Here is a 12898-nt window from a genome sequence, read left to right as displayed (position 1 = left end):
TCATGCACGCACACGCACACACACACACACACGCACACACACACTTTCCAAAAAAATCCTTTTCTATGAGCCTTTAACAATAAAAATGGATGTGTTACCTCCAAAATGTTGTCAGAGGGAAGAATTCATCTGTGGCACAAAGACGTTATTATTTTCCTATTTGAGAAACATAACAGGAAGATCAGCAAATCTTTTGTAGATATGCAAATTGTAACTCAAATAAGAATAGACTGCTGGTATGTTTGTTATGAAGAATATTAAGTGGATTTTGTAGGCAAGTTAGGCCAAGACACATTCCTCTTCTGAAGTATTTGGGAAGTCGTTTCCACCTTTGCAGTTAACCCACAAACAATTCCAGAGCATCACCCTCTGAAGTGGCCTGAGAGGAGGTGACAAAGTAGAAAACACTTTGTGTGTTTTGCCAACTGACTGCTAATTTTTTCCTTTACTTCTATTGATTGATTTAAATCCCTTGCGTAAAACAAGAGACGGTGTGATTTGTCTGTCATTTTGTTCGCTGGTATAGTTGGTAAAATAAAGCCGAGCTTGAGAAAGAATTCACATTTATATATTGCCTGCCAGGAACCAGGCAAGGTGCCAGGTACTTTGCACCTCAAATCTCATCTAACCCCCATGAGGTAAGTGGTTTTTATCATTTCCCTTTTACAGATTAAAAACGTGTGCCTCAGATTCACACAGCCACTTGGCAGAACGAAGGGGACTGAAACGGATTTCCATGGCTCATATGTTCTGAGTTTTCCAGGGTTCAGCAGATCTTCCTCCAGTGATGACAGGAAAATAAATTAGGGCATTTAGTTATTTTTCAGATGTATATCCCCTGTTAAACAGCAGACAAAATCTCTACCGATATATGCGCACCTCTAACTTACCTTCATACAAGATCAAATGAAATGGAGAGGAGTTAGACAAAGAAGTTAAAATTGATGAGTGATGCTGGAAATTTGATCCTCTAGCCATGACTGATTCAAATGGACAGTATTCCCAAAGAGCTGGTACACCATGTTTCACCAGGAAAGAAGGTCAAAACTCAGAAGACTGAAGCATCACTGTCCTTAGAATCCTGTAGTGAAGGAAACATACATACAGAGTATAGTTAGATGATTTATTGGTGTTCTCTTCTCAGTTTGTGGTTATGTCACTTGACCCAGAATTATTTTCACTACTTTATTCATTCGAAAATTTGATGTTCACTGATGGTCCTTAATTAGTTCCCAGGAATTAGAAAATGTATTCTCATGTCTCACCTAGAACAAGTGTCTGGAATTCACTATCATGCATAATTTAACCTCTAGAAAATCCGCTGTCCCCTGCCTCTCAAGGAAATTCTTTGGGTCTTCCTCCTTCTTGGCATGGTGCCTTGGAGACCTGCTGTTGGAAAAGAGAGAACAGTAACTACAGCATTTTCTTTTGTCCAAAGGTTCAATGCAGAGGCACTTTAAGAATAGGAGAAAGTCCGTCTGCTAAGCCTCTTTCAACAAAGCATTAATATTTATTAACTTGAACTCTGCTGTAGAATGAATGTTTTATGATCACAAATGAGTAACAACAAAATGGGAATTTCAACCACAAGCGACCCACTCTTCCAGTGATGAAGAACTCAGGATGGAGTTAGCACACCACTCTCTCTGTATTTTGGGGACTTTCATTCGCTCATGTAGACAAAGGAGTAATTGAATGCTGTTCGGTTACAGGAAAAAAGTCCCATCCATTACTGGAAACAATAATCAAAAAGTTATGAGTTTCCTTTATCATTAAGAGTCAACTAAAATGAAGCTATGAATTTATGTTATATTAATGCTACATTAACAAATAAGACATATTAAAAGGAATGAAGGATATTTCAAAAGCTTAAAATTACACATTTTAAATTTAGATTAGATCAATTCCCAAACAATTCAGAAAACAGGGTTCTTTCTTTTTTCTAATTTTGAACAAAAGCATGCCTGTCTCAAGTTTTCCTGTTCATTCATTCACTATTTATTGACTAGATTCTGTTTGCCAGGCACATAGAAATGGATTTTGAAATCAGCATCAAGATCTAAAAAATGACTTTTATGAGATCTTTACTATTAAAGACTGTCCTTGCTAAATCACTTTGTAATTTCTTTAACAAACTACTCAATCTTACTACAGCTTTTCATGGTGAGTTATTACATACTAAACATTAACAAGAGCATCTCAACTCCGTAATTAACGTACACAGTGCACAAAGGCAGGAAATAAAAACCCTGTAGCATTTATCTCTATTCTGTCAATTCTGATGATTTAGTACAGGGATAACTATACTGGGTCTGTGCAATAGTGTGCTTGTCCAATGTTCCATTTTATAGTCTTGAGCGAAGTCTCTACCTAAATATTTTAGGAGATTTCCAAAACATCATCTTGTCTCCATTGTGTCTAAGCAGTGGGGGGGAAGGGGAGTACACATAGTAAGCATAGATTTTGGAATCAGACCTGGGTGTAAATTCTGGGTTTGTGTGTAATACACTCTTGAAGAACCTATTTTACCTCCATTGCTGTTTCTCCATCTACAAGTTCAGCAGAACAGCGTCATGCAGTATTGTTGCAAGGAATATAGATGATGTACGTAAAGCCACGAGATCTGGCAACTAAAACTCACGATAGGTTTTGCTTTTCTTTTTATATCAAAAATATGAAAGACCACCCTAAGAATGACTGTTTTAGGTAATATAATTCACCACAAAATTAAAATAATGCAACCACAAAAAAAGACAGAGATGAACACTTTGATGCATATTCATTTCATGAGACATGTATTTGATAGTCAACGTTTCCACTTAGATAAGGTGTCTAATAAGAACAGTGTTGATTTTTGACTGAACAGACCTTCAGATTACTGAATGGGCTTGACAGAAAGAGAACCCCGCCCCGCCTCCCATACTCCAGAACCATGATTGCTCTGCTGTGCCGATTAAGAGTATGGACGTCATGTGGGGCCCCTGGATGGCTCAGTTGGTTAAGTGTCCAACTCCTGATTTGGGCTCAGGTCATGATCTCATGATTTGTGAGTCCAAGTCCCGAGTCAGGCTCTGTGCTGATAACACAGAGCCTGCTAGGGATTCTCTCTCTTCCTCTCTCTCTCTCTGTCCCTTCCCTTCTCACTCTCTTCCTCTCTCTCTCTCTCCCAAAATAAAAAAAAAATAAACATTAAAAAAAATATGGGCATTGTGTAAAAGAGAAAGAAAAAAAACAAAATTACTAAATGTTAAAATTATTTGTGGTTCATCAGCAGACAAAAGATCGACGTCAACATGAAACCATCATTCACATGGCAGTTTTTGAGCCCAACGAGAGCACAAACTCTGCTTTCTGTATAAATTCGGCATATAAATACATACATTATTCTTTATAATCTTGCTTGGACTGGGGAACACTGACTGTAACATTTGCTTCTACTCACCGTGCTAATATTTTCACCGTACCAAAGAATTGATTTTTCCTTCTCTCTCTGTCTCCTCGCTGTCTGGTTCTCCTTTTCATATTTTGCCCTTTTGTTCTCTGACTTCCGCCTCTTCCTTTTGAAACCCTGCAGGTTGTGCGGCCATATCAGACCATGTCCAACCCCATGAGCAAGCTCACTGTGCTCAACAGTATGCATTCTCACTTCATTCTGGCCGACAATGGCACCACTGGCAAATACGGAGCCGAGGTGAAGCTAAGGAGACAACTGGAAAAGCATATTTCTCTCCAGAAGATAAACACAAGTAAGTAGGCTACCCTTCCCACTGTTGCGCCTCCTACGAAGCATGCTGAAAGTGAGCAACTCAAAGTACACCTTGTGGCAATGTTATAAAAACTTGAGCAAGTTTCAAATGCAGATCATTATGTGTCTGCTGGGCCAGTGGTTAGAACCCGAGGAAGTCATCTGGAGGAGAAGACTAGACGCATAAGACGTGTGGTCACAGGATGAGTGGACATTTGTCAGGTGTGAACAACTCAACCCACTCTGGGGTGTATGCATGCTGATACACTTCCCTTTCCAGACTTGTCCTACATCCTTTACACTGCACTTTAAGGAGAAAAGGCACCCTAGAGAAGTTGTTTCTATTTATTAAGCTATTTTTGGTGGCTAAAGTATTTTATATACACACACACACACACATACCACACAGGTATATATACATACACACAGGTTTTGATCTCCACTATGCCTGTAGAAAGGCATTTCAAGGCAACTGATGTTCTGTAAACAAAAGTATCTTGTGTAACCATCTTCATGAACTTTCATTTGGTATCTTAATTTGATGTATGCATTTATTCATCTTTAAAAGTATATGTAGTTATGTATATGTGCATACGTATGTGCACCACATAATACATATCTGGTGGTTGCACTAAAATTACCTCTTAAGTATTCACATGTTATTGTGCCCACAGTTAGCTATGGAAAGGTACCATCGTGGAGACAGCAGTGCTCCCCAAGTTGTGAAGCGGCTTCCATTTAAAAGTAACAGAGGCTACCATCCCTCCTCACAAAATAAAGTTCAGTTTGTTTCCACAAAGTAACGCTTGAGGAGGATTCCGGGCAGGCTCAAGCTTCAGGGTCATCGTAGGTCCCACGAGGGAGACTTGGATCTAATCGCTTCAACTTTCAAAGCCTGCGGTTCCAAAAAGCAAAAGATTCTCTTTGGCTGGATAAGTTTCCAAAAGCTCAGTGTGAAGTGTTTCAGCTTGTCCAAACGGCTGTTCTCCTCTCCGTTCTTTGCTCTGCATCTGTCCAGGATGGCTTTTCTTCGCCAGACCCACCTTCCTCCCAGAACTGGGATGTTCACCCTCTCTCTTTCTCATACTTCTCTTTTCTGGTTCCACCTTTTAGGTGTTACTCCTGTTGAAGCAGCCAGGTTTCACACTTTGATCTTTTTCACAGAGGAGTCTGGAATCGTACATTTTGGGGTAGGCCTGAAGTCCACACTGTGTTAGGAAACTGTCTTCTGTCTAAGAATCCCCAACTGTCTTTGGAAAGAGGAAGCAGCATTATCCCAAGATCAACATCTTTTGGAAAAAGAAAAGGATAGAAAAGACTTGAATCAATTCAGAAACCCATGGAGACCAAATGTAATAAAGCACTATAACCAATGGGTAGTAGGTTTTGTGATACTAAAACTGGATTGTATTAGGATAGTTGATAGGAAGGGCAAATGTTGTCTTATCAATGGTATCTGTTTAGATGTTGATAGGCTTAAGCATTAGTTTTTATACACCGTCAGGTTAAGAATGAGCCCCTAGATGGGAGTGGCCCGAAAGATGCAGGATGGGAGCATGACAGACAAAGAGCAAATTCAGAGTCAGGTTCAGTGCTCAGCAATGAGGCAAAATCTGTTCAGACAGACAAAGCACGTCATTGTGCCAGGACCTGGTGGCAGCCAGGCAGGTTAGTCAGTAGTTAGGAGGAGAGCTAGGTATGTGGCTATATACAGGTTAGTCAGTAGTTAGGAGGAGAGCTAGGTATGTGGCTATATAAAGTACATACTCAACTAAGGGGATGCCAGGGGAAGTTAAAACCCAGCTAAGGCTCTGTTTGCCAAGCTCTGCACCTTACACGCTGCCCAAGGAAAGGAGACCTTTTTTTCTGATTAGTAATCCTAGAGGGAACACCTTTTTGTAATTTATGTGCCTAGAAGGGCACCTTTCTCGAAAGCTCACAGAGGTGCTGTATGTGTGGATGACCCTGCCAGAGAGGCCCAGAGGGGCTCCTGTACCGTGACCTGGCCTCAATGAGGAGCAGAGCCCAGCAGCATGGAGTCAAAGAGCAGGCCAAGGCTGGTCATGATGTTAGGGATGCTGGAGGAGTCAGGACCCTCTGCATGTGCCTCGTGCCATTTATAGGGAGCGTGGACCCTTGGTGGATTACCAACGCAGGAAGCAGCACACAGAAACATTGACAAGTAGGGGCCCATTCAAAGGAGGGGAGAAGCATGTACCCAGGTACCAAGCTCAGGACAAGGTCAGAGAAGCAGGCTAGAGACTCCTGAACGGCTTCAAGTCCACACACAGGATTACGTCTTCAGTAGGGGATGTGACCCCAAAGTGGGTTAAGTGACAGTAAACTGGAACAAGGTGGGGAGACAGGGGGAGCCAGATGGTTATTGGAATTATCATAATTTATAAACAGAATTTTCCTCCCTTCTTTGGGAACTGTATTTGAGGATTTGTAGAAACCCACAGGCTTTCATTCAGTGAAAATAATCAAATGGGAAGAGGAAGTTAAAGACACCCAGGGGAGATCTCTGAGGTCACAGGAAATAAAAAGGCTCTGGGTTAGCAATTTGCCCATGAGCTGTAGTGAAAGGTACCACGAGTTAGCTTTACAGCAGCTCTGTCCCTAAACTTTGTTGTGAGAGTGATCAGCTTATCTCAGCTGCCTGAGACTGTCTTAGATTTACCATTGAAAGTCCCATGTCCCTGGGTCCCCCAAGTGCCAGGCAAACCATGATTGCAGGTCGCCCTCCAAGTGAGCGACTCATGAATCTTTTTCTCTCTTTACTGCATTTACACCACAAAGCACGGAAGGAGCAGAAAAGTGTTTAGAGCTTAAGGAGTGACCCATTGCTCCCTGAAGGAGAGAAGGAGCTTGAGGCCTTGATTCAGTTAGCAGCCAAGTGCCCCCTGAGAACACAGAAGCCTCCAGAACAGGACTAACAAGGGGGAAAGTTGACCAGGTTATAACAGGAAAGAGTGGAAGTAAGAATACAAAGCTTTATTGCAGTCCATGCCTGGTCAACACTTGAGAACAGCAACTCGACTTTCTAATGTGAACACTGTTTTTTTTTCTTTATATACTAATTAGCAGTAATGTAGTTCTTCCTATTAAAAATAAAACTTTGTGGCGCCTGGATGGCTCAGTCGGTTAAGCATCCGACTTCAGCTCAGGTTATGATCTCACAGTTCATAGGTTCAAGCCCCGCATAGAGCTCTGGTGGTAGCCTGGAGCCTACTTCAGATTCTGTCTCACTCTCTCTCACCCCCACTCATGCTCTGTCTCTGTCTCTCTCTCAGAAAATGCCCCACCCCCACTCATGCTCTGTCTCTGTCTCTCTCTCAGAAATAAAATAAACATTAAAAACATATTTTTAAATAAAACTTTGTAAGCTCATTTTAAAAACCTCATTTACTTTTTTATTTTCTTATTCAAAAGTTAAAGAAATCTAAAACACCATTTTGGGCCCCAGCTTGGTGTCATGAAAATTAGACCCCAGACCACAATAATATGGCTTGTCACCCATTATACCTCGGATGACACCAGGGATGTCTGAACGCACTCAGAGTTTTTCTTATCAAAATGCCATTCTTCCTCATCACTTAGGACTGACTGCAAACCACAACAGCCTTTCAGCAAGTCTGTTTCTTACTTAAAATGACATCATCTTCTGAAGGTATTTTTCTTAAATATTAAGTGAATCCTGCTCAGGAAACCTTTAAACCCTTTCTCAGCAAAATGCCAATTATTAATGATAGTGCATTACAAGCACCAGCATCTTAGATTTTTCTAAGCACTCTGGCACCTGTTACCTTGTCTCTCCCCTGCCCTCCCCTGCTGTGAGCTGTCCTTTCTGAAGTACTATTGCTCGTTACTGAAGGACTTTGTTTTTAGAAGAGAATCCTTTTGGACCTGAGCGGTTACCTGCTTCGGAAACTCTTCCATCTGCAATTTCCTAAACTTCACATTTACCATGCAAAGCCTCCAAGCCTAACAAGCCTTGACAATCCCAAGCCTGCCTTTTAGGATACAGGTATTTCTTGGACCCCTGTTATACACCAGTCCTGGCTAAGGTCGAGGAAAGCAGCTGTTGACAGTTCACTGAGCTTAAGTCAAGAGGGGCAAACAGAGTAATAAGTAAATGAGTAAACAAATAAATATATGATGTCTGGTAGTAAAAAGAACAATTAAAGAGAGAGCAGAGGAAGGTATAGGACTGTGGACCTTTAAGCACGTGTTTGCACACATGCACACGTGCGCATTGGGAGGATGATGGAGATTAGGTGGTCAGGAGGGGCCTCTATGAGGAGGTGACTTATAAGCAGAGACCTGAATGAAGTCAGGGTGCCCACTGTGGGGAGAACATTCTGGGGAGAGCTAAAGTAGGACAAATGCCCAGTGGTTTGAATGTGGTTTGAAATAGAATGGCAGCGACAGAAGTGGTACAAAGTGGTTGGATTCAAATATATGCATACATATTTTCTCAACTGATCTTTTTTTTAATGTGAAATATACATAATGTAAAACTTACCGTTTGGACCACTTTTAAGCATACAGTTCAATGGCATTAAGTGCATATACATTGGTGTGTAACCATCACCACTATCCATCCCCAGAACATTTTCATCCTTGCAAACTGAAATTCTATACCCATCAAACACTAACTCCCCTTTACCCACTCCCTCCAGCTCCTAGTCACTACTCTTCCACTTTATATCTTTATGAATTTACCTGTTTTAGGTGCCTCATATAAATCCTACAATATTAGTCCTAAGACATACTGTGAAGGCAGAATTCAAGAGGACTTGCTAATGAAATGAGCGTTCAGGGCAAGGACTAGACACATCAAGGAAACTGCATGGCCCTTCTTAGCAACTCTGGTGCATTCTTAAAACAAGGCAACTAGTAAGAGCCCCAAAGGAGTAAGCTTTTGCAGAAAAACAAGGGAGTTAAGGACCCATCTCTAGGGAATTGAGACAGAGTCTCTATGAGAGAAGGAGGCGATGAGATTCAATGCACAAATAAAGAGCTTGGCCTTAGGACAAGGACAGTTTCATCCATCCCTTCCAAGCAGGAGGGAAGGCAAAGTATTATGGACTCAGAGGTGGGTGGGACAGAACATTCTCTGCTGGGATGATCAGGTATTTTCTCTGCAGATAGTTGCTTTATAAAGAAAAGCATAGAGGAGATGATCACCAAGAGTGTGGAAGGGGAGGAGATGGAGGAGATTAAGGAGAGGAAAGAACTGTGTTAATGTAGAGACAGGGAGAGTGACTGGACCAGGGAAATGTGGCTTTACCCCACAGTACCATGGTCCCAGTCAGCATTTGTGGTGGTGAATTTCAAGAGGCATGAATCACCAGGGCTGTGTGTTTTCTTTGCAGCCATGTTCAGCTCAAGTAGTGGAACAGACATAAAATTGGGTTAGGCACCTGTTGGGATTTTGCCTGGCAAATAAGAGGAAGAGAGAGAGCAAGGGAGTGAGGCCATCTGTACTCTGTAATCCTGTATACCTGTATCCCAGAAGTGTTATCAGTGTCTGTGGATGAAAGCCACACTGTGGCTGAGATCCACAAGAACATAAAATCATTCATCTAAAAGATTAGACTGAGGTTCAGGGAAGTGACTAAGAGAATTATCAAAGGTGACCCACCCCTTTGGTTAACATTTCCAAATACATATACTAAGTTTGAACTATTTAAATAAACAAAGGTACATAATCAACACTTACTCATATTTATTTTATTGCTGTCCACATAGTCACGTACATGGAGGCAACTTGGCACATTGCTGGGAACATAGTAGCTGTGCAGGAAATATGTATTAGCTAAAAGACAACCAAGGGCCTGCTCCAGAAAGTAGCATATAAGCAGCCTAATGGGACTTTACAGTCCTGAGCATATTTTTTGCACACATTTTTATTGTTACAAATATTCACATACAAAAAAAATGGAGACTATTATGATAACTTCCGTAACTATCACCTAGCCTCTACATTTATCAACCCTGGCCAATCTTAGAATCTGTCTCTATATACCCGCCTACATCCTTCTCTGGATAACTTTGGAGGAAGTCCAGACAGCATATCATGTCACCCAAAATGTTCAATATGAAAGCACTTCTCTTAGGCTTTGTTTCTCTGTGAACGAGTTAACATAGGAATCAACATATGAAAGGATTTGGGCATGTGGCAGTTCAGAAACACTGTTCCATTTTTACCTTGCTGGTGGTACAGCGGTCCCGCAGAGGGAAACCATGTCCCATGCTTAGAGAGCCTGGCTGTGATGGATTCCAACCTGAGACTAGATGCTCTCATTTGAAGCCTGTCAGAGTCAAGGGTATTGTTGATCACAATATTTTTACCACACATCAAACCTGACTCTGCTTGTTAAGAAGAAGCCATTGTATCTCTGTAGTTGCTGAAAAGATCCAGAAAGAAAATGAGGTTCCAGATTATGTTCTGGAATATATCATCAAGTCTGTATTCAACATTATTTGTTAAAGAGTAATTGATTTTAAAATCTTGACCATTGCAGCAATAACCAGAAAAATTTTTTTCTATATTGTTGAGAATATATTCTACACCCTACTTGTTCCTCCTGCCTGAATAAACAGAGCAGGATGGAGAAAATGTAATCTTTCTTTAGACATCGAGCTATTCCAGTGTCTTGGAACAATCATGGTGAATGTCAGTTAGGATTGTTGAATACTGTATTTGGTGGAGGTGTTAGAACTTGCGCTAAATGTGAATTGGCCCAGAATATATCTTACACTTTAAATTTTCTTCTTGTAAGTTACCATTTTATTCAAAAAGGGGATTGAAAGAAGAGGACAGAAATCTAGTTATCTTTGGGCACTATTTGATGAAAATGCTATTCTTTTGCTGTTTGAATTTTATTTTAAGTTTGCCTAAATGCAAAGTTTTGTTCAGACTGCATATCTACTTACATTGTGAACATCAATTTAGGTTGTAGGAAATTTCATTATGAGGCTAGAAATTTCTGCCTTTGTCATCTCCATACTCTAAAGTGAAATCTATGTCAGACTAAATCCAGCCTAAGGGATTATGTCCCCATGGGAGTCATTATAGACACATTTATTTTTTGCGATACTAATTAATGGGAGTGTCTGTGTTGGTTTAGATTTCCATAACCAGTACTTTTGCTACTGTCAGGGTTTGCTTGAAAGAGAATTTGATTCTCCACATTTTCTGTGCCCCAGAGTAATGACTGACATTTGAGTGTAGCCTCATCTGATGAAGATACCAAGAGTACTTCCTCTAAAGCAGCAGATTAAATTGGGCTTGGTATTTCTAAGTACACAAGTAGCAGAAATGATGGCAGAATTCATAAAGCATAATCACATTTGGTATTTGAGGATATTGCTGTTTAGAATTCTCTAAGAAAGATGTATGTTTTATTATGCAGTCCCTAAGCCAACACACCTATCTATATACGATTGGAGGCTTACTCACCCAAACTAACAAAAACAATAATAATAGTGTCTCCCAATGGTACAAGGATGTCACCCCTAATAAATTATGCTTTATTGTGAAAGCAAATATATCCCCTTTCCACTGAGTTATACGATACATGAGCCACATAAACATACTAATGCACAGATTGAGTCAATACTGGTGAAGTCCGATTGGTTCCAAGAGATTTTATTTTAAATAGCTCATCTCCATGACATGACACACACTAATTTAAAGCATTTTGTTTCTGTGAAATTTCCATGATCAGAAAAAAGTACTCATGACTGCATCGTTTATAGCCTACTTCCTTTACCACCATTTTTGGTGATAATTCTTAGACATGACTATAGCGGTTGGCTACTAGGGTGACACTGGTCCCCTAGGAGTCATTTAAAAATATCAGGGGACTTTGGTGTTAGCAAAATTTCTGGCCCTCCTGAATGGCATGAGAAAGGAGGCAGGAATGTTCATATTCTACCTTGTACAGAGCAGTTTCACATGAAGACCTGCCTGGCAGGTCTTCAATCACTTGACTTATGAAATGTCAATTTCATAATTTTCAATCACTTGACTTATGAAACACTAACCCAAATGTGTTTCCTTGAGTTTTCTTTTTTTTAATTTTTTCCAATCTTTCCAATAGCCCACACCTGATTTGTCAAGGCCCCACCCTGCCCAGATACTCTGTTCTAGTCTAACGACTAGAGAAGAAGCCGCAATAGTGAGACAGCAGTGAGATTTAAAATCTTGACAACCTGCGAAGACTTTGGTTTCCCAAAGCAACAGAATAGGCTGAATGTCAGCCCTAGCACACGCTTCACATCCTAACATCATGTGCCATTGGGAAGTTCTTCCTTATATCTGACTTCATTTGCTCTGAATTTGTTCTCTCCTGGGTGAGGACCAAACTCATTATCTAAGTTTGAGCTCTCGGCATATTTGAAAATGGACTTGAGTTGACCTTTCTGCCACAATGGTTACAAGGAAGCTGTTTTTCATTTGAAGAGACATACCGACTTAACAGGCAGAACTGACTCATGAAGTAAATTGGATCAGTATTTTTAATTCAGCAGCACCTGCTCTGAGCACCACTGCTTTATATGTTTCAGGCATGGTGACTCCAGAAACTTGCTTAATGCTGGGAGCTCTCCTGTCAGGGTCCCTGATACTCAGAGAAACCCTACAATCCACAGTTATTAGCTGATGTGGGGACAGAGGCAGAAATGTTGATTTACCCATAGGCCCCTGGAGAGCCTCCTCACCAGATGCATTACCCAGGGAATATTTTAATAAACCAAGGTGCTAGAAGAATAAAGAGTTTGAAATTGAATAAAAAGAGAAATCTCATTTTTAATTTATAAATTACTGCGAATTTGGGGGGAAGCAAGGGAGCGGGGCAGTAATATAAATCTTGAGTGAATGAATAGATTGGTCATATAGAATCCCATGAAGCAGAGCTTTTAAACAATTCGCCTTCCATTTCTAGTATTTATTTCCCATTCCCTGGACTGTAGTAGACCCCTTATATGTATTATTTTTCTATGTTAAATTATGAAGCCATCTTACCCTGGAAATTTAACATAGATTATCTAAAGAGTACCTTTGACATCCCTAAAATTGATTACCAGCCTCTCTGACACTCAAACTAACAATGTTATGCATAGTAAGTGCTCAGTGAAGACTTG

At 40.6% G+C, this 12898-nt stretch overlaps 1 protein-coding gene across 12 annotated transcripts in view; it reads left to right on the top strand.

The window, feature by feature from the left end:
• The window catches only part of TRPM3 (transient receptor potential cation channel subfamily M member 3), an 804289-nt gene that overhangs the window by 577389 nt on the left and 214002 nt on the right, over positions 1–12898 (top strand). For all 12 annotated transcript variants that reach the window (XM_053907798.1, XM_019463616.2, XM_019463620.2 and 9 more), the window contains exon 6: positions 3575–3746. In XM_053907798.1, coding sequence (XP_053763773.1) covers positions 3575–3746 — 172 coding nt within the window. The remainder of the gene's footprint in view (positions 1–3574; positions 3747–12898) is intronic.

The sequence above is a fragment of the Panthera pardus genome, unplaced genomic scaffold (genome assembly GCF_024362965.1).
Source record: "Panthera pardus isolate Hobbes unplaced genomic scaffold, ASM2436296v1 HiC_scaffold_20, whole genome shotgun sequence".
In the NCBI taxonomy this organism is placed as follows: Eukaryota; Metazoa; Chordata; class Mammalia; order Carnivora; family Felidae; genus Panthera; species Panthera pardus.
Note: the sequence above shows the minus strand (reverse complement) of the source record. Positions and strands in the feature narration are given on the sequence as shown.